This window comes from Nelumbo nucifera, chromosome 6, assembly GCF_055504915.1.
Source record: "Nelumbo nucifera cultivar China Antique chromosome 6, China Antique-T2T, whole genome shotgun sequence".
Lineage (NCBI taxonomy): Eukaryota > Viridiplantae > Streptophyta > Magnoliopsida > Proteales > Nelumbonaceae > Nelumbo > Nelumbo nucifera.
The window spans coordinates 35,034,522-35,062,322 of NC_142654.1; the positions used below are offsets into that span (position 1 = coordinate 35,034,522).

The 27,801-nt window shown below is 42.9% G+C and overlaps 2 protein-coding genes and 1 long non-coding RNA gene across 3 annotated transcripts; 2 read left to right on the forward strand and 1 right to left on the reverse strand.

Annotated features, from left to right (window-relative positions):
• Window positions 1-985: 985 nt before the first annotated feature.
• LOC104606471 (uncharacterized) lies at window positions 986-2,080 on the reverse strand. The gene is made up of 2 exons (XR_016077809.1): window positions 1,509-2,080; window positions 986-1,360 (listed from the first exon to the last, which is right to left on the reverse strand). It is a non-coding gene; the product is annotated as an uncharacterized LOC104606471 (long non-coding RNA).
• Window positions 2,081-7,625: 5,545 nt separating this feature from the next.
• LOC104606493 (uncharacterized) lies at window positions 7,626-7,982 on the forward strand. The gene has a single exon (XM_010271723.1). It carries the CDS (start codon window positions 7,626-7,628, stop codon window positions 7,980-7,982), a length of 357 nt encoding a protein of 118 aa, XP_010270025.1.
• Window positions 7,983-13,060: 5,078 nt separating this feature from the next.
• On the forward strand, window positions 13,061-13,447 carry LOC148790760 (uncharacterized). Its single transcript, XM_088890351.1, has one exon. The coding sequence runs from the start codon at window positions 13,061-13,063 to the stop codon at window positions 13,445-13,447; it is 387 nt and encodes a 128-aa protein (XP_088746477.1).
• The last annotated feature ends 14,354 nt before the right edge of the window (window positions 13,448-27,801 follow it).

The following is a 27,801-nucleotide window of genomic DNA, read 5'->3' on the forward strand; positions in this document are numbered from 1 at the left end:
TATGATGAAAATAATAAAAAAAATACTTGTATTTTTTGTTTTTATTTTATTAAATTAGTATATTTTATTTTTCTTTTAATAATTTATTAATTTCTAAAGAAAACAAGTCGGATCGGATCATATCCAAAGATCAAACTTACCGAAAGGATTCTTTTATTTGTGGGATCATTTTCTCATGAAAGGTAGTGGGAAGAATTATAGAATAGATTGGTCCAATTGTTAGTTCAAAAACTTTTATTTTTGCTCTCTTCACAATGAAATCATTGTTATCCATGTCTCCAGCCTCCTAATTTGTTTTGATGTAAAACACAGTTTGTAAAACTATAGCTGAAATATTTAAGCTTGTAAAAAATCCCGTCCATTTTACGTTGAAGCATATTTAGGCTATGTTTGATTTGAAGGAAAAAGTAAGGAAAGGTAGGGAAACCTTTACAAACCTTGTATAGGTTTCTTTGCCTTTCCTTTCATTTCCCTACTTTTTCCTTCAAACCAAACACAGAGTGAAAACAAAAAAGAAGAAAATCAAAATCTGAACAAATACAATATATAAAAACATGTAAAGTATAAATTAGTAAAAATTAAAAACCACAGCATTATTGCATTAGATTTCAACTAAAGAACATGGACTTAAGCTGATTACTTTGGGCTCATTGACAATCCAATTCCAAACAATTTAATTGCTTCACTTAATTAGGTCTTGTAATTTCTGTTCTGTTTCTCCCCAAAATAAACAGTTGAGACATAAAGAATTTATCAAGAACAATAAGCCCAGCTCTTAACATGTAGATGCCCAAAAAATCTGAAGTTATTTAATCCCTAGACCCAAAACCCAACTGCCCAACCAATCTTCTTTGTTTACAGTTTACTTTAGCATGATTCATGATTCATGAACCAATCCAATTCATGTAGCACCCTTAGCAAATGTCACAAGAATTTGGAAGACAACCCCTTAACCCCCCACTCATCCGGCCCTCCACAACAGATATAAAATAAAGAAGCACTTCACGGTGAAACAATATACTACAGCATATAATAAAAGGAGAAATTAAAAAGTTTGATTGTTTTTTCCCCATAGAAATACACCATAACCATTTGCATATTGTCTAAGCACATACACGATAGATCACACAAGATTGGCTGAAAAGAATAAGAGGAAAAGGTGAACTCATCCCAGCGTCACAGTTCATCTTCGTGTCCTCCGGAGCCCGATACTTTCGTCTTCAACTTATCGGCGGTCTTGTGAACTGCATCTCCGGCGACTTTAGCGGCATTTTTGGCAGTTTCTGTAGTTGTTTTAAAACTCTTAGCAGCGGCATCTTTCATCGCCTCACTTGCACTATGTGGAGTCTCCGTAATTTTCCTACACAATAGCAGAACAAAGAGAACAAAATGAAGGAAACCCACATCAATACTTATCTTTTCTTTCATTTTTTCTTTCAGAAATAAAGAAAGTATTGCCAGAAAGAGAAGAAGATAGGAACAAATAAGCGAGAGAGAGAGAGAGTTACTGTGAATCTGGGGGCCTGAAATTCAACCAAGCTATTTTAATTAAAGATCTGAATTTGTGCCAGGGGCTTATAATATCTCTGATTCCAATGGCTCTTTCAGCAGCATTTGGCTTTTGTCCTTCTAACTGGTGTTCTTCCTGATGTGCTTCATCTCCAAATGTGGATATAACTAGAGAAGAGATTATGAACACGTAAACGATTAGAAGCTTAGAAGTTCCTCCAAGCTTGTTCATATCTTATTTTTCTCCTTGTTAGGTTTTCACTTTTGAGAACTGTAACAGAAAGGATTGCAGAGATAACCTCGGCACTGGAAGTTGTGTTCAATGGTTTGAACTATGAACTGGAAAGAACACGTGGAGGTCGATCCAATTTCCCTGCGATAGTAACACACCTTTCTGGGCCACCAGATGACTGTTCTCTAATCTTTATAGGGTTTTGCGTCTCTGCAATTAGGAATCTGCGTTCTCGGGTTTGGTCCATAAAAGGAAGGAAAGAAAAAAAGGATAGATTGGACTTGGACCCCATCCCACATCCAAGTGGAAAGCAGGTGCGGATCTTTGTTGGATCTTATGGAGTAATTTTATACCGGATCCTTTAAATGTATTCAAGTTGGATTAGAGGTCAAATCCTAGAGGAAAATACATATTTATATATGACGGTATCTATGTCACATTATAATCCGATTTTTTGATTTACTCTAATCGAGTCCGGATCCGGCCACATCGGACAACAGGTTACTCAATTTGATACTTTCCTTGCGTTAAAAGTAGTTTCCATATCCAATAAGCAAAAATTGACACAAACCTACCACCCGACGAAGAGATTAGTAATCCTTGTTTGAGATCATCACAAGAATTCTGGTATCACAAGGATCCGAAGTTGATTGAGTTTCATTTCAGAGAATGCTCACACAAAAATCAACATCATCATATCATCTCAATTGAAAGAGCTGTCAATTGGTCGGGTCTGGTTCGGACTTGGTTATATAAACTGACCAATTATACTTTACATCTATAGTGAATTGTTATTATCAGTTTGGAACGATTTGAAACTTTTTATATTACTTTACATCTATAATAATTACCTATGATAATAATAATTTGAAACTTTGGTATGTTTGGGAGTGTTTATATTAAAAAAAGTGCTTATTGAATAAATGCTTATTCGGATAGGCATTTATTTGTATTTGGCATTCAATTTTTTCAAGTGCTTATTTTAAAAAATAAGCATTTATTTCATATTGGGCATGTGGTAGTCTTTTTCTCCAATAAGCACTTAAATAAGAATTTGTCACTATTTTTGTCCTTTATTTTTTTTTTCAAATTTTGTGAAAGCACTTTTATAAAAGTACTTTTGTTATGAAAACAGTTTTATGAAAGTATTTTTATGAAATCACTTTTATGAAAGCAACACTTTTATGAAGCACTATAATAAAAAGACTTTTATGAAAGCATGTTTATAAAATTCAACCAGGGATAATTTTATAAGTGGTATTTTAAAATTCAACTAGGGATAATTTTGGAAGAAAAAATTGAATAAGTACAATAAACACTTAAAAAAAGCTAGAAATTTGGACTTAAAATATAGGCCCTTATTTTAAAAATAAACACTTATTTCAGGTATATTTCAAACACTAATAAGTGCTTAATTTCGATGGGTGGACTTTACCCTTGGACAGATGTAAAAATAATTCAAAATTTCAATGGTTAAATGATTTATAAGGGGGTGTTTTACCAATATGTATAATTTTTTTTAGTATGATTATTTTGATGTGACAATAGTTTTTTTTCTTGAAAAATCAAAATCATACTATTGAGTTACACAACCTAAATAAATGCGATTAATTGCCCACTTGTGAACTTCCAAGAAGAATTGCCCACTTGTGAACTTCCATGCAAAAGGTAGGGTTTGATTCGACTATTGATGTAGGGTTTGATTTGACTATTAATCATCCAAAGGCCATGATTGATACAGTCCAACAGAGCATGTCTAAGAAAGCAATCGAGCATGTGGGACTTAGAACTATAGCATGGAGTCGTGGCTTGGTGTTTTTACTTTTGGGTGTCATCTAAGGGCCACGATCGAGCATATCTAAGAAAGCAATCAAGCATTTGGGACTTAGAACTGTAACATGAAGTTGATGCTTGGTGTTTCTACTTTTGGGTGTCATCCAAGGGCCACGATCGATACAGTCCAACAGAACATGTCTAAGAAAGCAATCAAGCATTTGGGACTTAGAACTATAGCATGAAGTCGATGCTTGGTGTTTCTACTTTAGGGTGTCATCCAAGGGTTGTAATTGATATAATCCAATGGAGCATGTCTAAGAAAGCAATCAAGCATTAGATGGACTACTATGTATGAGGGTCTAAGGAAAAGTCATTTGAAATCACACTTGTGGTTTGTGATTCATAGCTCGAGCGGTTATTTCGATGCAATCATGATTACAAGTATATTAGGGAAAATTCCCCATTAGTATCATGTACTTTGGTTTGAGTGACAATTTGGTCCATAAACTTTAAAATGCAACAATCCGATACTTGAACTTTCGAAATGTGACAATCTGGTACTTGCCGTTAACCAGCCATTAAGTGGCATGTGAATAGACACAAATGCCTTTAAAGTATTATCTAATTTTTTTATCAACCATTCACTAAAATCAAAACCATTTCATCCCTTTTAATTTTTCCCTCTAAGAGATGATAAACCGAATAGCAGAGATACAAAGAGAAGAAAACGATGCAGAGAGAGAGAGAGAAGTTAGGTGAGAGGGAGAGGGTGGTATGAAGCTCAAAAGAGGTTTTTCTTCGCTGCCCCTCCTCTTCCTCCCCCTCTCTCGTTCCATCGTCACTATTGCAACCAGAATGGAAAAATGGTGCTGAAGCTGAACTAATCAAGATGACACATTGCCTCCGCTAATTACATTTGTATATAGACCGTCAAAGTTTACCACACATTGAAGCTTCACTAGAAGATCCTTCACTCGGTGGGGGGAAAAGAAAAGCTTTTTGTTTCAATTTTTACCGTCAAGGTTCAAGAAATAATAATGGGGCCGTCTTCTTTCATCTTCCCACTTAACTAGTTTTTTCTCTCGGTGAACTTCATTGTAGTAATGGTTTTTTTTCTCTTTCGGTGATAGAGAGTTTGGGCTTTGTTTCATCTTCTTGAGGAAGAAGATGATGAACAATGTGTTTTATTTTTAAGGGTAATTCTGACATTTTCAAAAGTCTTAAATCGCACATAAAGTCACGTAATATACATAAGTGATGGTCCATTAACGACAAGCACTAGATTGTCACATTTAAAAAGTTCAGATGCTAGATTGTCGCATTTTAAAGTTCGGAGATCAAATTGTCACTCGAGCCAAAGTACAAGATACTAATTGGGAATTTTCCTAATATATTAGTTAGGTTTAACATGACTCTATAGAGGGATCAGAGGTGTTACATCCAGTGTGATTAAATGATTTAGGGTATAGGCCGGACATAGAGTTACAGTTTTATGTTAGTTAGATGGTGATAATGTAATACTTCAGATAATTTTTCCTTGTTGGGTCGCACACTCCATTACTAGTATATAAGAGATTAAAAAATATACACAAGTCTAATACTTTGTGTAGCCAAGTGAGAGATGTTGGTTGATGACTTGGACTTGGTTGACTGAGTTATGTAACGGCCACACAAAGTTTGTTTGAAGGGTGTTTTGATATATATATATATATATATAGGGGACATGTCCATTTGTTTCTGATTAGTTCTCCCCTTAATCCCTTCATGGAAGTATCAAAATTGATCAAACTCTTAGCGTTTGTTTGGCGTTGATGCTGTTGCTCTAGAAAATGGCGATACATTAGCGCTATATCGGAAAAAATGGTATTCCAAGAAATGTTTGTTTGTTTGGAATCGTTTTTTTCATAAAAAATGGTGCTCCAAGCCACGCCTTGAAAATTGGGAAGGTGTGGCTTAGAGCAACACTGAATTTGGTGTTTCTTGGAGCTGTAACTCATTGCTACCAACAGGAACATGAGGTGACAGTGATAGGGACATGGTAGCAACAATGCTAAAAATGTTTCCTGGAGCATTGGTACCAAACAAAAAACATTGTTGTTGCTCCAAGAAAAACGTCTTACCTCATAGCAACGCTTCCAAACAAAAAAAAGACACCATTTTGGTGCTTCCAATCCACACATATCTGCAACATCTATGTTTGGCATCGATGCTGCAGTTGCAGCACCGTTTTCTCAGAAAATGGTGCCTTTTTATGTTTGGAATCGTTGCTGCCAGGTAGAACGTTTCTTGGAGCAACAACATTTTTTGTTTGGTACCAATGCTCCAGGAAACGTTTTCTGCACTTCTACCCATTATCCACTGCCACATCACTGCCCTATTGGCAGCACGAGTTGCAGCTCCAAGAAACGCCAAATTTAACATTGCTCCAAGCCATGCCTTTCCGATTTCCAAGGCATGGCTTAGAACACCGTTTTCTATGAAACAACGATTCCAAACAAAAACTGTTTCTAGAGGACCGTTTATTTCTAGATGACGCTAATGTGGCACTGTTTAATGGAACAAGGGTAACGGTTCCAAACAGACGCTTAATATGCATGCCAGCCTGGATGATCAATTATCATTACTGAGTTTGACCTGGTATGAATGATGTAAGCAATGCAAGCAGCGAGACCTCCTTCATGGTGTTTAACTGAGATGCAGATTGCAGACCTCTAACCTCAAATAGTTATCGCGGATGAGTGAGATGACTACGTATATTTGAGGTTCATCTGCCATTAACCGATCATTGAATTTGACTCATTTGTTCTGCCAAGTGGGACCCATGTGGCAAGTTATGGTGGCCCTAGGCGATACGTATGTTGTATCATCGAAACCCCCTAAATTTGCCATATATCAATAACCAATTTAAAATTTTTATGATATTCAATCTCGTTCCTTTAACCTTCCAATACCTCCCAGTTGGCCAAATTATATTATTATCCTTATTTGAAGTATTGGTAAAAGATCATTAAAAATGGTATTTGGCATCATCCACCGTGGTGTTTTAATTTTCTACCATTACATTTCAACTTCAACATAATCCTTCAATCCAGTATAATCGTGAATTAGTCATGCTTAGTAGACATCCGTATAGATTAGGCATTTATAATTTTGATCAAAATAATGCAACTCAAAAGAAATTATGTTTTCTCCTTTAGTAAAAGATACAAGTTTCCTTTCAAGCATTCTACCGAGCATGTAATCAGCATCGCATATTGGTCATCAACACTTGAATTAATTACCTCTGACTAGGAGGTAATTTCTTTTTTGCAGGATTTGTGCCAAATACTTCACACCCTGAGATGAGGACTAATTTTCAGTTTGGAATTTTGGGGAGTACGATTCTCTGTTGGGGGAATTGGAACTAAGCCACAAAGGACTAAGGATTTCTTTGAGATAGGAAATGGGAATGGGTCAAGAAGGAGAGAGAGAGAGAGAGAGAGAAGCAGTCGGTGACACCGAGAGACGGAGTCGATCGATACGCGCAAAGGAAGAAGCGCCACCGACGTCACCAAGGCGTCAAAATCGAACTCCCCCTGTCAGACGCGGGCCTCTTCCAGCTCCAGTCCAATCAATAATGCCAACTGCTAAACGCTTCTATCACATCTTGTCTTTCCTGGTCTACAGAGTTGGATCCAGAATGGATGAAACTATTAAATGACCAAGTCAAAGCAATGAACGGGTAGTTATTAATGAATTAGTGAAATGCTGAGGTTTATCTCACGCATTCTGCACATTCCAATTTCTACTCGTCCCAATTCTACCTCACTCCAATGGCTCTTTCGCCAGCGGATTAACCAGAAAGTTCAGAGAAGCAGAACATATATAAACTACTCTTGCGAGAGCCGTTGGGAGACCGATTCAATCGGAATCAGTCCAAGCTTTTCGTTATCACACCTTCACTTTCATCTCCAGACAAGCAATTCGATTGTATACACCAAAACAGAGAGCCCTGAAAGACAAGTTCTCCCTCCAAGTTTCTCTATTTTAAGAAGCTTTAGAATTCACCGATTGATGGTCATCTCCTACAATTTAATCCGAGCTTCTGCAGAAGAAGAAATTCATCGGCATGGATTGCTTGGTTCTCCCGGTGGTTCTGTTGCGGCGACGTTCTTTCACGTCCAGACTCGGGTACCGGACTTTGTCGAATGAAGACGGGGAGAATTCGGTGACTGTGATTGTTGGGAAGGAGAAGAGGGAGTTCTTGGTGGACCGTTTTGTGTTGGAGGAAGACCCATTTCGGGTACTGTTCGAGATGACGAGGAAGAAAGAGAAGTTGGACGGTAACGAAGAGAAAGGGGTGATTTTCGTTGATATTGACGCAATTCTGTTCGAACACATGCTGTGGTTGTTGTACAATGATTGTTCTTCTCTTTTTCAGCTGAATCTTAAGGAGATTATAGACTTCTATTCTCAAGATGCTTAGAGAGATTTAATTAGAATAAGAAAAGGTAATCTTTCTTAGAGAGGTTTTAACCTTATATGAACATACCCAAATATACCTATAAAACAAATTAAATTCCCAGTTTTTTTCATCTATGATTTTTTTTTATTTCTTAATCTGAAAGTGTATGTGGCTGTTAAATATGGATATAGAAAACTGAGAGAACTTCTGTTCCTTGGATCATCTCTGCTTCCACCAAGTGTGTGTTTTGTTATTTCTCAATTCTCGTTTATTGAAAAGGTCGAACGCAGACAAGTGTATGTTTGAGGACATGTTTAGAATCTCTCTCCTCCTCCTCCGCTCGTCTGTGTCTGTGTAACTGGGCAAAGGTTTCAATCCAGAAACAGTGCGTGCTGTGAGTATTGCCACTTGGCAATTCAAATTGAATAGTCTGTCCCATGAAAAAGACGCTATTAAACTTCTGATGTTGTGAATCCGATGGGCATGATTCTTAAGCTGATCTCCAGAGAGGTCATCCCAAATACTAGTGGACCTCAAAGGTTTGAGCGAAGAATATCTCTCCCTATCCAGGCAGGGTGAATTGGGAAATGTACAGCTCCAGCACAGTTCAGTTCACGGTACTAACCGGCTCCCATAAACGATAAACACCTTCCCCAGAGAAAAAAAAAGCACTAACCGGTTGGAAAATTGATCGGGAGATAGGATTTCCTGAAAGCAAAGGCTCCGTGTAGCTGCGATCACTTGTTGGAAGCTGATCCGAATTCTTTCTATTCGGGATTGTGTTTGGGGAAAGTGGTGTTGTATAGGAAATCAGATTTCGTCCTCACAATGCACGCGGATTCTGAGGACGAATTTATCGTATAGACGCCAGCCTCACAAGTCACAACGGTAACATATTTCCTTTTGGGGATTTTAATGTTTCAGTCCGCCCCTAAAAGCGTTAGCTTTACGGTACAGGTGGGATGAATCTGGTCTTAGATTGATGTCAAATTTATGGGTAGGATGCAGTTTATAAGATGGGCTATAATTTTACATTTATGAGGTGGAGTGCAGTATAGAGCACGCCTCACACAGCCCTTACGGCCACGTCTCACTTTGTATTGACAACATATGTTCCTCATATGCGATCAGGACATGCTGTGAGGTGTGTTATGTGAGAAGCAAATTTGGATTTGTATAAACGATACATTTGTAATGATCAAGGATCGGAAATTGGAAATTGAGTTTGGATTCAATATTCACAAAATAGTCCTCACATCGTCTTCACCATGGTTCTACCCAAAAAACTAGGAATTGGTCACCTGACTGGTCTTGTTTCACCCTATAACTACAAAAAATCGTTGATTTTGTCAATGAACCACTGACACAGATGAACAATAGTTTTTGGCCATTTTTTTTAATTTTTTTGTCAAAACGAACCATCAATTCGAACTGAATAGTCAGACCATTCGACCTAAAAACCTATCCCTAGAACGATTCCCTGTCCGATTCAATTTTAAAAACCTTAATAAAAACATTGGAATATAAATATATTTCCAATCCATGAATGCAAAATACAAGGTAAGATTTGTTTATTGCCATTTATTACATGTGTGTGCCAGTAGGCACCATTCACCACATAAGAGAAAAGACTCACACAAAGCCTGAGCAAGAAATGTTTAAATGGTAATTCCCCTAAGGCCCTATTTGTTTTCAAATAAATCATATAAGAGAAAATACCCACACAACACCTCTTAGCAAGAAATGTCGAAATGATATATTTCCCTTTTTGTTCTTACCACCTATTTTATGGCTATTTTTTTTTTCTCATTAAATTTTGGGTAAATTATAGGGACGGGTCAGTGACAATTATCAATTACCCTTGGAACTATCATTTGTGACAAGGACCCCCTCTATTATGGTGTCAGTACAATTACCGTCTTGACCTCGCTAAACTTTCACTTTGCAACAAACGCATTAGTCGTTAAGTCGGATGATACCAAAATACTTATCTCTTCTTCATGGAAAATACTTCTGTCATCTCACTTGTGAAGAAGCTCTTATTTTGGATGTCATCAAAGAAGGAAAACATCTCTCATGAAAAATCTCCGCATTTGTTACGTTGTCGGTGGAGAAGAAATAACCCATCGTTTCTTTGTCATCGTAGGGGAACATGAGTTAATTGAAGCTTGTTGCCATCGTGGAAAAAAGAATGAATTGAAGCTTGTTGATGTACCTCCATCACTTATCGTCAAAAAATACATACAGCTCAACAAACCATGGGTTTTGAGGTCAGATAATAAGTCAACAAAATGGTTAAGGTTTAGGAGGCAAAATTTAAAAACAAAACATGGATTAAGGGTAATTTGGATATTTAGAAAAATTTAAATAGTGGAATGAAAATATTTTTTTTTTCTGAAATTAATTGAAGGAACGCCAATGGGGAGGTATTTGTCACAAAGTGAAAGTTCAAGGGGTCTTTATCATAAATGAAATTTAGGGGGTAATTGTCACTGACGTCATAGCATAGGGGGCCCTTATAATTTATCCTTAAAATTTTAGCATCTTTACCCTAGGTGGGAAGGTAACGTTCCCACTTGGAGGAAGGTTAAGAGGCTACCGGACATGTAATTGGCCAAAAAACTTATCTCGAAGAAAGTACAATTACCATGAGTTCCACATTTACCTTAAAAATAACATGGTAAGGTTGGTCAACTTCCTTCCTCCCCCAACTTACCTAAAAAAATGAATGGGGCCTAAAAGTGACTTTCATACACAATGATACCAAACACTCCTTGGGTAGTCAAAGAGTTTAAACATTTTAGGAAATTTCTACGTGGCAAGTCTTATTAGGAATCTTCTAATTCTTCATTCTAATATGGATGGATTATTTTTATATCCAAGAAGATGTTATCATGTATTCTAGATCATCATAAGATTCATCATGGTGTTCTAGATTGATGTAGGGATACTTGGTGGGTCTCGGATCGTGCCATGTGGCATCGGCCACATCAAATCCTAGTTGCACATCATCAACTGCTTCCAACCACTCCAAGGCAATGTTAGCTATAAAAGGGGTTGCTCATCTCAAGGTAAGGAAATTACATTCAGAATCCTAAGAGAATCATTCTTGCCTATTAAGGACTAAGCTCTGACCCCTTGTCTCTATCCTAGTCTGACCCCTCTTAAGCACTTGGTTAACTTGACCGTCGGAGTCTCCACCCTTGGGATAACGCTCGGGGCCTCTAATGTGTGCTCTTCTCTTGTTTACAAGTCGGACATGTCGGCCTTGGATACCCGTGAAATCTCCTTATTGCCCTTTGTCGACATCAAATTTGGTAGCAACAAGGTGTTGTTTGTGGGGACATTTTCAAGATTTCCCTTTAAAAACAACTTAACTTAATCTATCAAGTTTCCGACATGGTCGATAAGCAAGACCACACTCATAGCGCTTAGAACCTAGTCACGATGGACCAATTCAAGCTGGTCCTTGACAGGTTGGACAACCTAGCCTAGAGGTTGGATGAGATAGGACATCTGATAGGAGGTCGCACTATAGGGTGGCTGCCCCGTCAGAAGCTAGGGGCAATATAGTGGATGATCCACCCATGCACCACTAGGCCAATGCCCGATCGGCCAAGGGAAGGCCGACCCCTCAACGTCCAACAACAGTAGCCAACGAGCCAACAATCCCCCGTCGAAGACTCTTGGCTCCCCACCCGAAGAGGCAAACCAGTGGGGTCCCACGATAACCACATGGACCACGATTGCCAACATCACCCCGTAGAGAGAAATCAGGACGATGGTGGGCGCTCTGGCCACTACAGTCCTCCTCCGAGGGCTGGAGGCTGATGCTATGCCTTTCCCTCACCAGTATGTGATCTTCATGATCTCCTCAATGATCACTAAGCTCGTAAGGCTTAGGATGTGTCAGCATTCGAGCACTCCGGAAACAGGGCAAACCCGTCTCATGTGAAAGAGAACCTGGACAAGGTCCAAGCCCCCATCGACCGACGTCTCGGTGAACTTCAGGCGTAGATAGGCGCCATCCAAGATTAGATTCAGCAAGTGAAGGAGGGCCGACATGATGCCTCCACCAGTCAGAACCCCTCATATACCCGGATGGATGCCTTAATCGACTCCATTACCTCAAAATCGCTCCCACCTCACTTCAAGGCTCCCACTTCGTCAACTCCTAGGACCAGTTTGCAGATCTCTTCCTCTCCCACTTTGTCAGTAGCTGAGAGTGTCGGAAGACTATCATTTCCCTAATGTCCATCAAGCAAAAGTGTGGGGCAAGTCTTCGGGCGTACATAGATCAATTCAAGCATGAAGAGCTTGAAGTAAGGGATCTTGACCCCTTGGTCTCCATGCATGAAGCCATCAACGGCCTCTGGCCTAAACACCTCAGATGATCCATCTCCAAGACTTTGCCTAGGAACTAGGCCGAGTTCTTGAAAAAGGGTACAAAAATACATTACCGCCGAGGAGGCCGAAGCCAGCCAACGTCTCCAGGAACCAGAGGCCAAGCCCAGCCGAGGGGCCACGAACAAGAAGAGGAAGGAAAGGGAAGGTTGTGGCCATGACCACACCAACAAAGACAATGAGAAAAAGTCGTTGACCCCTTCCTTCAACAAATATATGCCACTGAACTCCACCCGAATACATATACTAATTTAAGTATGGAAGGAGGAATACATGAGGTGGCTAGCCAAGATGAAGAGGAATCCAAAGAGAGGTAACCCCAAGAAGTACTGCATGTACCACCACGGCATCGACCACGACACTGAGGACTGCCATGAACTCAAGAATAAGATCGAGTCCCTCATCCGCTGCGGGCACCTGAAGGAGTACGTCGGGGGAAATGCTAGCGCCTCACCCTTGTAGCAACAACTATAGGCCAGGCCCTAGGTCCATCACCCCTAGTTGGAGTTATTGACGTCATCGTTGGGAGCTTGACCTCGGATAGAGCGTCAATCTTAGTCTGGAAGTTATATGCTAGGTAGTACAACAGACAAAGCTTGACACTTAAATGGCTGAGGTTGAAAGACATCATCTCATTCTCCAATGACGACTTGCAAGGGGTCTCATTGCCCCATGACGATGTGTTTGTGGTGTCTATGACCATTGCCAACTACATGGTGAAGAGTATCCTCGTAGACAGCGGCTTCTCGATCAATATCTTGTTCTATGACACATTTGAGAAAATGCAACTGATGTCAGACCAGTTACAACTTGTGGACATGCTGCGAATCGGGTTCTCTAGAGCAGTCGTCAAGCTTGAAGGGAAGATCACCCTACCAGTCACAGTAGGGGCCGAGCCTCGACAAGTCACTTGGATGACCAAGTTCGTGGTCATGAAGATAGGCTTCCAATACAATGCCATCATAGGGAGGTTGACCCTTCATGCACTCAAGGCGGCCATCTCGTCTTATCACCTCGCCATGAAGTTTCCTACTGAGCATGGTGTGGGAGTAGCCAAGGGGAACCAACAAGCTACCAGATAGTGCTATGTGGTAGCACTAAAAGGCAAGAACAAAGAATCTTTACCATTGAGCCAAGGCTAGCCAGCCGAGGACCTCATTTCTGTTCCCCTAGACGAGGCTAGGCTCGAGAAGATGGTATGAGTCGTGTCACGCCTTCCTCAAGATACACTTTTCGAATTGGTAAGATTCCTCAAAACTAACGCTGATGTCTTCCTCACAAGCTAAGTGTAGACCCGAGCTATAGGCCAGTTTGGCAAAAGAAGAGGAACTTTGCACCAGAGCATTGGAAAGCCATTGAAGAGTGTGGATATGTTACTCGACGTCGGGTTCATCCGAGAGATCATAACAAGGCCTGCCCTAAAGACAGCTTTCCTTTGCCGAGGATTGATCATCTCGTCGACACCAACACAGGGTACAAGTTGTTAATCTTCATGGATGCTATCTTTGGGTACAACCAGATCAAGATGCACCCTGACGATGAAGAGAAGACATCATTCATCACCGAGCACGACACCTATTGCTACAAGGTGATGCCTTTTGGACTAAAGAACACTGGGGCCACCTACCAATGACTAGTGAACAAGATATTCAAGGACCAAATGGGGAGGAACATTAAGGCCTATGTCAATGACATGGTGGTGAAGAGCCTAAAGGCTATCCAACACACCTCGCCAGCACACCTTGGACCATAGCGAGACCTTTAGGGTACTAAGAAAGTACAACATGAAGTTGAAACCCAACAAGTATGCCATTGGTGTCACCTCGGGCAATTTTCTGGGCTTCATGGTCATTTAACGAGGAATAGAGGCCAACCACAAAAAAATATAGGCCATACTGAACATGGAGCCTCCTCAGTTCATCAAAGAAACTTAGAGACTCATCGACCAAATTGTTGCCCTCAACCGATTCATGTTAAAGTTAGCTGACAGCTACATACATTTTTTTCTGAGTTGTCAGGAAGCTGAAGGACTTCCAATGGACCAAAGAGTGCCAATAAGTCTTTGAAGAATTAAAGTCCTACCTCGCGTCGCCTCCACTGTTCACACGACCCCTCTCGGGAGAGGCCTTGTTCTTAGACCTCTTGGCCAGGGATGAGGCTGCCAGCTCAGTTTTGGTACGAGAAGACCAAGGATTTCAGAGGCTGGTCTACTATGTCAGTACGGTCCTCTATGATGCTGAGACCAAGTACCTAGAGGTAGAGAAGATAGCCTTTTCATTGGTGGTCTTGGTTAGGAAACTAAGGCCCTATTTCTAGGCTCATAGCATCTCGATACTAACCAGCCAGCCCCTCTAGTCAATACTCTCCAAACCAAAGACCTCGGGTCGACTGACCAAGTGGGCCATCGAACTGTCGGAGTTTGACTTGCACTACCAGCCAAAGCCCGCAATAAAAGCACAAGCACTGGTGAACTTCTTGGTAGAATACACTTTTAGCAATGCCCTCGGTTAGGCCCATGAAGAGGATGAGAGGCCTTGGCCCACCTGGACTTTGTTTGTGGATGGATCTTCTAATGCCAAAGGAAGCGGAGCAGGCCTTATACTTCTCACCCCAAACGATAACAATGTAGAGTCTGTACTATGGTTCGGCTTCCCTGTTTCCAACAATGAAGTTGAGTACGAGGCCCTGCTCTCTAAGGACCTCAGAGCCAAGCACATTGAGGTCTTTAGTGACTTATAACTAGTTGTGAACCAATTGAATGGGTAATATGAAGTTAGGGAAGCAAATATGGCTAAGTACTTAGCTAAAGTCCAATTACTAGCTAACCACTTCCAATCCTTTGCCTTGCACCAGGTCCCACGGGTCAAGAACACAAGAGCCAACACCTTGTCTAAAATCGCGAGCTGTTCAGGGTCGATCATCGGCCGTAGAGTACACGTTGAGAATCTGGCATGACCTAGCATTGAAGATAAGTAGTTGTACCCTGTCCAAGCCAAGCTCTGTTGGAGGGACCCCATCCTCGCCTACCTACAATGTGAGCACTTGCTATCCAACACGAATGAAACAAGGAAGGTTTGACGACAATCATCCCACTATGTCCTACTCGGAAACAAGCTAAATAGAAGATCCTTCACTTTGCCTTACCTCAAATTCCTCCGCCAAGAGGAGGGCGAGTACGTACTCAGAGAGTCCCACGAAGGCATCTGTGATAGCCACTTGGGTGGAAGAGCTCTAGCACAAAAGGCATTTAAGCAAGGATACTTTTGTCCGACCATACTGAAAGATGTTATTGAGCTAATACCGAAGTGTGACTAATGCTAGAAGTATTCTAACATCCCTCATCGGTCTGCCACGACCCTCTCGACCCTTAGTAGCCCATGGCCCTTTGCAAAATGGGGAATGGACCTCCTCGGACCATTCCCTCCAGCCAACAGGAACATGAAACACCTCATTGTCGCAATAGACTACTTCACCAAGTGGATCGAAGCCGAGCCCTTGGAAACTATCACGACTAAGATGATGCAAAATTTTTTCTAGAAGAATATCATTTTCCGCTCCGCTTTGGCATCCCCAACATGCTTATCACAAACAACAACCGATAGTTCGATGACACGAGGTTCAGAGAATGGTGTACGAGTCTGGGGATAAGACAATAGTACACCTAGGTCAGCTACCCCCAAACCAACGAGCTAGCCGAGGTCACCAACGGAACCATCTTGGATGGACTAAAGGCAAGAATAGACAAAACCAAGGGGCTATAGGCAGATGAGCTATACAAAATTCTATGGACCTATCGGATGACACCTCGGACTTCCACGGGTGAAACTCTATTCAACTTGACATATGGAATAGAGGCTATCATCCCAGTAAAGATTAGCTAGTCGACACTTTGAATCGAAGAATAAGAGGCTAAGAATGATGAAGAGTTAAGGAACAATCTCGATTTATTGGAAGGCATTTGAGAGCAAGCTCAAATTAGGGTCGTGACCTATTAGCAAAGAGTTGCCAGATACTACAACTCCCAGGTTTGAGAGCATCACTTCAATGAAGGTGACTTTGTCCTCAAGAAAGTTATGGTGCCTAAGCCCGACATTGGAAAGCTTGGCACTATTTGGGAATGGCCCTACATAGTCAAGCAAGTGATCGGCCCCGACACCTTTCGACTAGAGTACATGAGTGGAAGACAAATGCCTCATACCTAGAACTCTGAGAACCTCTGAATTTATTATCAATGATGTAAATAAGGATAGTAAAAATTTTGTGAATAAAGTGTGCAAGTTCCTCTCACCTCGGCTTGATGCACCTTAGTGTAGACATTCTCGTTTTGTCCAATCGCTAGGACCCTCTACTGAATGACTAGTCGTAGCATACAACCTTCATTTTGGTTATACGCTCAGACTGGACGTTGGCCCAAGGCACACGATTCTTTGAGAGTCATACGCCTAATCGCCTATGACATCAGCTTCGGTCTCAGAGACCCTCAAAAGAAGCAAGCTTTTGTGTAGGCCAAAGAGCCAATGTCGGTCAATTACTTAATAAAAAACATAATGAATAACACTAAACAAATAACACTACTACATCAAGGTAAAGGCAGTCTGTGACCTCGACTAAGCACCATTCGCTAGGCCTCAGCCATGCGCGAGTCTGATCTCCAAGTTCCTAAGGAAGAATACGCCAGGTAGGCCAAGGCAATCGCCTCCCTTCTTTTTCGCTAAGGAAGAGGGTTCTAAGACCTTGGTGACAAGGGTTGGCCTTAGCTTAACAACCTTAAGGAGAAATGCCTTTGCAAGTAGCTGAGTCAAGAGCGAATTGCTTTGCAAAAGGAAAAGAAGAAAAAAATTACCCAAAAGGAGCCTCGGCCCTACTCAAGCATCTTCACTTGACCTCAATGTCAACGTGCTTGTCAGCCGCATCCTGCTGCGTAGATTGCTTAGTGCTTGTTGGCTTAGAAGACAAGGGCCCAGCTGGATGACATTGAAATCAGGGAAGAACGCCAGCCCGAGCATCTTAATCCCCTCCAAATAAGAAGAGGCGTCAAACTCGGCCAACTCCTCCTTGTGGGCCTCAAAGACCTTGTATGCCTCCATGGCTCAAACGGATGCTTCCTGAAGCCTCTGCTCTGCCTCGTATAGTTAGGACTGGGCAGCCCTCAGCTATTCCCTTTTGGTTGTAACATCAGCCTCGAGCTTCTTACGACGCTTGTGCTCCCCACCAACCATCTCAACAATGACCTCTTTGCTGGCCCATTCCCCGGCCAGCTAGCACTTCAACTACTCATTCTCCTCCTACGACGTCCGGAGCTGCTATATCATAACCTTCATCTTGTTGTAGAGGCCGACAGTGCAAGAAGACGTCTACAAAGACACAAGGTATCCATGTCAGTTGGAAAAATCTAAGTAACAGGGGAGTACCTCTCGCTAGGCCTTCGTGAAGGCCCCTTGGCCATCCCCTTCTTGGACTTGGCCATGGCCGCCTACAGAAGCCTCTCCTTCAAGCCACCATCCATTTTTGCAACCAAGGAAGATAATCAACGTTAGAAGAAAGGCAATGAAAGTTAAACAAACGACACAACTAGCTGATAATAGGAGTGCCCATACCAAGGGGGGCAGGACTGAGGCCATCCCATACCAAGGCTTCCTCCGTCACTAAGGGCCCGACTTGAATTCTTCCAATCAGTCGAATCTGGAGGACTTGCTATTGTATGGCTTGATCCTCTTGGCCAGCGAGTCCGACGTTCCCCAATCAGACTGGAAAGACCATCCTTGTGGACTGCTAACGAAGAAAAACTTCTTCTTCTAGTTGTGGATGAACGATGGGTTGTTTGCTACCCTATCCTATTGGCATTGGAAGTACCACAAACCTTCCCAATCGGGATGCTTCCTCAATGCAAACAGACTCTGGAAGACTTTTAGAGTCATGGACACATCTCAGAGGCGAGCCATCACCAACACGACCACTATGGTCCTAATGGTGTTCGGAGCAAGTTGACTAAGGGAAATGTTGTAGTAGTTGAGGATTTCTAGGACAAGAGGAGGCAAGGGAAAACAAAAGTCAAAGTGGAGGTAGTGCTCATGCACATACACCTCCCCCTTGGTGGGCTACCACGGCCGGTCACCTATGTAGGGGACTCTAACCTTATAGCCCCCTAGGATATGATACATCTCAGATAGAGCCCTCACTTGCTCTTTTTTGAGCTCACTATCGAAGTCGGAGTGGGGATGACACATCAACGTCATGCCTTGGCCCACTCCTCGGGTGTGGGTTCTTCAGCCTCCTCCAATTCCACCACTTCAGGAAGCATAGGGACATTCCCCGTGGCATCAACCCTCGGCCTCGTGGAGCCAATACATTCATTGGGAGAATTTAGGCCTTGTTGGTTGTGATCAACTCCTCGTGGGGTGGTCCTCTCCCTTAGTACCTGGACGCTAGACGCTCAAGGGGAGCTCTCAGAGTCATTACTATCACACACTACTGGTTGAGGTGGAAGACGAGTTGCTAGGGTTACTCCAGTTGGGAAGTTCATAGCACTTAGGTCTAGAGTTTGAGGCTGACATGTTGAAACAGGAGTCCTTTAAACCAAACTAACGAGCATCCCTATTTAATCCGGTTCGCTCAAGGTTCAAGCAAATTTTGAAAACTCGCTCAACCAGCATCCCTATTTAAAGAAAAATGTACAACTCAGATCTCTTTGCTCCAACTGTCGTGGACTACTCGGTCTAACAACCCGGACCGATGAGCTACACATGACATCGACCTCTGGAAGACAAAATGTCGCTAAAGGAATGAGCCGGTTTGCCTATCAGCTTCAGGTCAATAGTGACTTAAACCGGATGCCCCTTTGCACCATTTCGCACACGGCCTCGACTAGTCAGCAATGACGCTTGTCTCGTGTGTAGAGTTGCACTAGATGACATCAACACCCGTATAGGGCATGCCCGGCGAACACGGACGACCCATACCCGTGTTGACCACGATTATGCGTTCTCGGTCCATCACGATCCTCCACTGAGGTGGGGCGCAAACAGGAAAGTAGTCGCCCCACTGTCACCAAGAAGAGTCCTCTACGTTCGAGGCCGATGCCTCCACACAACTACATGGTACTCTCTTCAGCCGAAGCTGTGGTCTTCGCTCAACACACCATCTGACCTTGACCACTACGGCCTCGAGAGTGGGGGGCAAGTGATGTAAGGATACTTGGCGGGTCTTGGATCGTGCCACATGGCATCGGCCAGATCAAATCCTGGCCACACATCACCAACTGCTTCCAACCGCTCCATGGCAAGGTCGACTATAAAAGGGGGCGCTCATCTCAAGGTAAGGACATTGCATTCTGAATTCCAAGAGAATCATTCTTGGCTATTAATGACTAAGCTCTGATCCCTCGTCTCTAGCCAGGTCCGACCCCTCTTAAGCACTCAATTAACTTGACAATTGGAGTCTTCACCCCTTGGCTAACACCCGAGGCCTCTAACATATACTCTTCTCTTGTTTACAAATCAGACTTGTCAGCCTTGGTTACCAGTGAAATCTCCTTGCTGCCCTCGGCCTCATATTTGGCAACAACATAGATAAATTATCTTTTTAAATGTAATTTTAAGTTAAAAAATTGAAAAGTTAAACAATTATATAGATGGAATGCAACTCTTGTTAGAAATAAAACGTATGGGACATTTTGTAGCATGTTGGATGAGGGGCATTTTGGTCAACTCACTTAATGATGGACACGTGGGTGCTGTTAGTGATGCAACATCCCATTTAGCAAGACAACTTGCCGGCTCGGCATGCAACATTCAATATCAGGTACAAAACTGAGCTAGAGCAAGCTCAGCCCACAACGTCCGACACAGCAGAAAAACTCGTTGGAGTAACACGTGGCAATCCACATCAGATATGCGACCGAGCTGGGGCGAGCTTGATCCTCCGTCAGCCCCTAGCTTGCGTAAAATAGCCCCGCAAACAATGCTTGCGCAAGTGCTATAACCGCAGCACAGAGAACGGTCCACCAAGTTGACCACTCCCATACCAGTAGGTGACCTGTAACCGCTGCATGGATCTAGCAAATAATTGACTAGTACACCCCAGGATTAAGGAAACAACTCCGTACAAGGCTCAGAGATATTACCAGATAGCACCTGAACCTTAGGTAGCTATAAAAAGACCTCAGGACCACTCCAAAATGTATGCACACATAAACTCTCACTCTCTCATATTCTCTCTCACAAAGGATCATTCACTAACTTAAGCATCGGAGTGTCCCCCTGGGTGAAAGTATACCTAGGCACTCTAACCTCTGTTCCTTTTCAGCTCTCAGCTCGGACCCCCAGCTCGGCCTCATAGCTCAGAACTGTAGCTCGACTCACACCATAGGTTGAACCCGATCCGAGCCACCTCATCAGATCTGAGGGAGTGAATAGATTATGTGCCTCATCTATTGGTGGCACCATTTTTGACTTCATCAATTGGTGCCGTCTGTGGGAAACACAGTAAAAAGCCTGTGATCCTTTTCATTCATCTTTTTATCTCTCATTTTACTCAGAAAAAACTTTCTAGATGGCACTTTCAGGAAATCCCTCCAACAACGTCAATGACCAGATCCCGACCATCACCATTAGTCAAATCGATGTTCCACTACCGCAAGCAGAGAATGTGAATATACCTCCCCCATCCATGGAACCAATAGCGCCTCCTGCAGCAGTGGATATGCGACAGTTTAATGACTTGGTACGATGTGTCAATAACATGACTAAACAAATGCAATCATGGGAAAATCAGTTTGCATTTATCACTAGACAACAATAGTAGCAATCCCAGTAGCCACACTAGCAGCTGCCCCAACAATAGTTCCATCAGCAATCCCAGCAACCCCACCAGCAATCTTAGCAGTGGAGTCATCCTCGGTGCCCGATAATGTCTGAACTACTAGCACACAGGGGTAGTCATCCTTATGACAATCAGCAGCCCTCCCATCCAACCACTAGAATCAAGAAGGCTTGCCTCAATCTTGAGTGTGCAGAAAGATCCACGTTCTAAATGGAGAAGGCATTGCGACACCGGATGAACAAGGACCAATGGAGAGCCAGGCGGAGGCCCCCGCTGAATCCAATGCAGAGAGCTCCGCCGAGGTTACCAAAAGAAAGAAAAAGCACTATGCAGGAAGAAAGACACAACTCGCTCGGGCTGGGGGAAAAACACAACCGTGAGAAGGTAGCACGACAACGGGGAGAGTAATCTCCTTATCTGATCAACTTTGTCTAACTAGGGAAACCCCGCTTGCACCAGAAATCCTCAGAGGTCTACGCCCTAAAAGCTTTCAAGCTTTTAAGCTTTAATGCTCCTTCACGGAGCTAATGATGCTAATATGTGTATAGCATTCCCCACCACTTTGAAGGAAGAAGCTTGATTATGGTATTCGGGATTGGCTCTAGGATCCATAATAAATTGGAACCAGTTCGCCCGACTCTTCATCAACCAATTCATCACAAGCATGCCACATTTTAAATTAGCTACGTGCCTGTTCAACATAGTTCAGAAGTCCAATGAGCCACTTAGGAAATACATTTGGCGTTTCAACATGGAAAGGTTGCAGATCCCTGATTTGGATCCCTCTGTACAACTAATAGCAGCCAAGAAAGGTGTTAGGCACAAAAAGTTGAAATGAGAGCTAGAACTCCACCCTCCAGCTACCATGGAAAAATTCCTCACCATCACTCACGAATACATTAGGGCGAAAGAAGCAGTAGATGGGGAGACTGAAATTACAGGAAAAAGGAAACGAACAGATGAAGAAGCAAGCACCAATCGAACTACGCGAAGGAGTAGATTGCCTCGTAAAAGCAGATCCCCAAGGAGAAGGCACAACAGCTCGCTGCGTCAACAAAGAAAGTCGCCAAACAGAAGAGTAGGACGACGACTGGAAACACCTCCTGCATACAACAGGATATTTACACCGCTGAATGCTCGCAGAAAGGAAATTCTCATGCATATCCAATCAAATGATTACATGAAATGGCCTCCCAAGATGAGGGGAGACCCCTAAACCAAGAATCCGAACAAGTTTTATCATTTCCACAAAGACTATGGGGATGACACTAAGAATTGTTGGAACCTGAAAATTGAAATCAATGACCTTATCAAGCGAGGCTACCTGAAATGCTTCATCAAAGATGAGTGGACCCAAGGAACAGAAACCAATAAGGAAGCATCGCAGAACAGTAGGCAGTAGGAACCACCAGCCATTATAGTAGGATGCACCTCATCTGTTGGGAGAAACACAATATGCGAGTTGGAACAGGAGGATGGCCAGCCCCACAAATGTCCCAGAATGGAAGAAGTCAGTTAGTTTATAGATGATAGCATGCAGGGAATCCAATACCCTCATGATGATGCATTGGTGGTAAAATTGCTAATAAATGATTTCAAGGTGAAAATGATTTTGGTAGATTCAAGCAGCTCAACTGACATCTTATTCGCCGAGGCTTTTAAGAGAATGGAGTTGTGTAAGGTTGACCTGTAGCCTGCTAATATACCTCTGGTAGGATTCAACAGGGAAGTAGTTCGCTGGATTGGTACGATTAGGTTACCAATTGAAGCCGGCTCCCCACCCTACACTATTCTCCTGGAACATGATTTCTTAGTAGTAGCGGCATGATCGCCTTATAATGCGATCTTGGGATGACCAATTCTACATGCATTGCGAGCTGTAGTATCCACATACCACTTAGCATTAAAATTTCCAATAGACACTGGGGTGGGAGTGCTACGTGGTGATCGGTTAGAATCTCGGAAGTGCTACGTGGCCTCATTGAAAGCTAAAGGGAAGATGATAGTCGACATCGACCTGGACCCACCACCAAAAAACACTGAGGAAAGAGCTCGCCCGAACGAAGACACGGTAGCAATACAAGTCTCCAAAACCGACCCACAGAAAGTGCTATGGATAGAAGCTCACCTAGAAGATCCCCAATGATCCGAATTGTTAGACCAGTCCGGCAAAGGAAGAGAAACCTTGCCCTAGAATGGTGGGGACGTAGTAAATGAAGTAGGGAAGTTGTTAGCTGCAAACTTCATAGAAGAGGTCCAATACCCTAGCTAGGTAGCGAACCTAGTCTTAGTGAAGAAAGAAAACAGAAAGTGGTGGATGTGTATTGATTTTGTGGACCTAAACCCCGCCTTTCCAAAAGATAGCTTCCCCCTACCCAGTATAGACCACTTAGTGGATGCGACTTCAGGATTCGAACTGGTCAGCTTCATGGATGCCTATTCAGGATACAATCAGATCTTGACGGACCCTAAAGATCAGGAAAAGACCGCATTTACTACTGAGACAGACCTGTACTATTACAAGGTCATGCCTTTTGGTTTAAAGAATGTTGGCGCGACCTACCAACGATTAGTGAATTGTGTTTTTTCAAAGTTAATTGGTAATAAAGTAGAATGCTATGTGGATGATATGGTTGTAGAGACTCTATTTTCAAAAGCATTGGTTTTCGACTTAAATCTTGTATTTGAAGTTTTGCGAAAACACAACTTAAAATTAAACCCAAACAAGTGTGATTTTGGTGTGACCTCAAGAAAGTTCCTGGGCTACATCGTCAGCCAGCGAGGCATAGAAGCCAACCCGAAAAAAATCCAAGCAATCTTAGATATGAGACCACCTAAGACAGTTAAGGAAACCCAAAAACTAACAGGATGAATAGTCGCCCAGAATTGGTTTATGTCCAAATCAGCTTGGAAGTGTCTTCCCTTCTTTAAGGCCATAAAAAAGAACCAAGACTTCGAGTGGACTAAGGAATGTCAACTCGCTTTCGACGAACTGAAGCAATACCTCAGCTCGCCCCCTCTGTTTGTAGGCCAAAGGCGGGAGACGAACTCAAACTCAACCTCTCTGCAAGTGATGAAGTGGTAAGCTCAGTCCTTGTCAGAGAGGTAGATAGAACACAACTACCCATATATTATGTTAGCAAAGTACTCCAGGCCGCTGAAACGAGGTATCCAAACATTGAGAATGTCTCCTTCTTCTCAGTATTAGCCACCCGGAAGTTGAGACCCTACTTCTGGGCACACTTCATAGTGGTGCTAACGGACCAACCGCTGAAGCAAATTCTCCTGAAGCCTGAGATCTTGGGACGACTCACCAAATGGGCAATCGAGCTCAGTAAATATGATATCCGATTTGAGCCGCACACAACGATCAAAGCGTAGGTCCTGGTAGATTTTATCACTGAGTGTACCTTCAGCTCGTCATCGCCCAAGCAGATGGTGGTAACAATGGAAGCCTTATCCAGCACGACACCACCACCTCGTGAGAAAATGAGCTGGGATGAGGAGCCCTGGATACTTCACGTGGATGGCTCGTCTCACCGGGTGAAAGTGGAGCTAGGTTAATACTATAGGGACCCTGCGGAACAAAGCTGGAATACGCACTCCAGTTTCTATTTTGAGCATCAAATAACGAAGCTGAGTATGAAGCCTTACTAGTAGGATTGGCATTAGCAAAAGAAGTAGGAGCCAAACACATGGTGATATGCAGCGACTCACAGCTCGTCGTAAATCAGGTAAATGGGAATTATGAAACTTGAGACTCCTCCCTGATGGCATACCTCGCCAAAGTCAGAGAACTCCTACTAGTTTTCAAGTCATGGTCTCTCCAACAAATCTTGAGATCGAAGAATACATAGGCTGATGCCCTCTCCAAATTAGCAAGCACGGTGGACTCGACAAAATGAACCATCTACATTGAAGAACTACCACGACCCTCGATAGAAAAAATGAGTGAGGAGGTCGCCAATACCACTACCGCTAGGCCATGTTGGATTGACCCACTCTACAACTACCTGAAAACATGGTACGCTACCAGTGGAAAGAAATACAACTCGCCAGGTAGAGCGATAGGTAGCTCACTCCGTGATAGTAGGCAAATTGCTCTACAAAAGATCCTTCAAGATGCCCTACTTACGATGCCTAAGGCAAGATGAAGCAAATTAAGTTCTATGAGAAATCCACGAGGGCCTCTGTGAGGACACCTAGGGGGAAGGGGCCTCGCCCAAAAAGCCTTACGACAAGGATACTACTGGCCTACTATGAAAGTAGACGCAGCTGAGGTTGTCCAGCACTGTGATCAGTGCCAACGACATGCGAACATCCTACACCAACCCGCTGCCGACCTAAGATACTTAACCAGCCCATGGCCATTTGTGTAGTGGGGCATTGATCTATTGGGGCCCTTCCCAGCGGCCAAGGACAAAAATAGTTTTTGGTGGTAGCTGTGGATTACTTGACTAAGTGGGTGGAAGCAGAACCCCTAGTGACAATAACAGCTTGTAGCGTCCAAAATTTTTTCTGGCGAAACATAGTGTGAAAGTTCGGCCTGCCAAGAGTGTTAATATCCGATAATGGAAAACAGTTTGAAGACATTAAATTTCAAGACTAGTGCAAACAAATGGGAATAGAACAAAGATTCACATTAGTGGCACATCCCCAAGCTAATGGGCAAGCCAAAGTTACCAACAGAGTGATACTATGAGGACTCAAAGCTTGATTATCTCGAGCCAAAGAACTATGGGTAGACAAGCTGTCCAACGGTGCTATGGGCTTATAGGACCATTGTCAAAATGGCAACTGGTGAAACACCCTTTAACTTGACTTATGGGACCGAAGCCATAATACCAACAGAATAAGAAATTCCAACCCTGAGATCTGTAGCGTATGCCGAAGGAACAAATGGGGAAGAGCTACGAGCTAACCTTGACCTACTAGAAGAAACAAGAGAATTCGCCTACATTCGGACTGTAGCGTACCAACAACGTGTTGTGCAATACTATAATGCTAGAGTCAGGAAATGAAATTTTAGGATCGGCGACCTTGTGCTCAGGAAAATCATGGCACTTGAGCCTGGAGTAGGGAAGGTCGGTTTGAACTGGGAAGGACCCTACAGGGTTTCTAAAGTTTTTGGTGGAAACACATATGAGCTTGTGACACTCGAAGGGAAAAAAGTTGCTTGGGCCTAGAACATAGACAATCTACGACGATACTACTCATGAACAAGGATCCAGGTAGCTCACCCGTACTAAAAAATAGCTTGGTAGGCAGCATAAGAACTCAAAACGGTATGACGTGATTGAATGGCATAGAATAGGCATGCACGAAATACCAGAGAAAACAAGATTTCTTTACTACAAAAAAAAAACAAACCTCTACTATCTTCGTTTGCTAAATAGCGACTCAAGAGTGGGGGGCTATTGATGAGGGGCATTTTGGTCAACCCACTTGATGATGGACATGTGGATTCTATCAATGATGTAGCATCTCACTCAGCAAGACAGCTCGTTGGCTCAACATGTAGTAGTAAATATCAGGTACAAAGCCAAGCTAGAGCAAGCTCGACCACAACGTCCAACACAACAGAACAACTCACTAGAGTAACATGTGGCAGTCAACATCAGATATGCGGCCGAGTTAGGGCGAGCTTGATCCTCCGTCAGCCCCCAGCTCGCCCGAAACAGTCCCACAAACAACGCCCACGCAAGCGCTATAACCGCAACACAGAGAATGGTCCACCGAGTTGACCGTCCCAGATCAGCAGACGACCTATAACTGCCACATGGATCTAGCAAATAACTGACCAGTACACCCTAGGATTTAGGAAACAGCTCCATACAAGGCTCAAAGATATTATCAGACAACACCTGAAACTCAGGTAGCTATAAAAAGACTTCAGGACCACTCCAAAAGGTATGTGCACATAAACTCTCACTCTCTCATATTCTCTCTCACAAAGGATCATTCACTAACTTAAGCATCGGAGTGTCCCCTTGGTAAAAATATACCCAGGCACTCTAACCTCTCTTCCTTTTCAGTTCTTAGCTCAGACCCCCAGCTTGACCTCACAGCTAGGCACTGTAGCTCGACTCACACCACAGGCTGAACCCAATCCGAGCCACCTCATCAGATCTAAGGGAGTAAACAGATTCTGTGCCTCATCTATTAGTGGGACCATTTTTGGCTTCATCAATATGTTATTGTTAGCAATAAAATGTTTGAGATGTTTCTATAGCATTATGGTCTTGCAAATGACCATTTTAATGTTTGAATTAAACGATAGCCCATTCACAGCAAGTCCTGAATCGTTACTTTGATGGGAAGGTACCGGTTCATGGAGCCCTCAATCCCATGCTCTCCATCGTTAGCAGCCTGCAAAACTCTTCCGTCAATCTACAGAGATAAATGGGATTGGAGAATTTTCTAGTTGTTGTTTCAAGTCGCCGCTAGAAGGGTAATGGCGTTCTTAGGTTTCGATCCAGTTCAGCTAAGTTTATGCTCGTTCTTAGGGTAATGGTGGTTACCCTTTGGGCTGGAATCAAGCAGCCCATACCATTCCTGTTATTTAGGTTTTCAAAGCCTAGAAGTGGGTAAAAAGAAGACTATGGTTTCAAGGGTC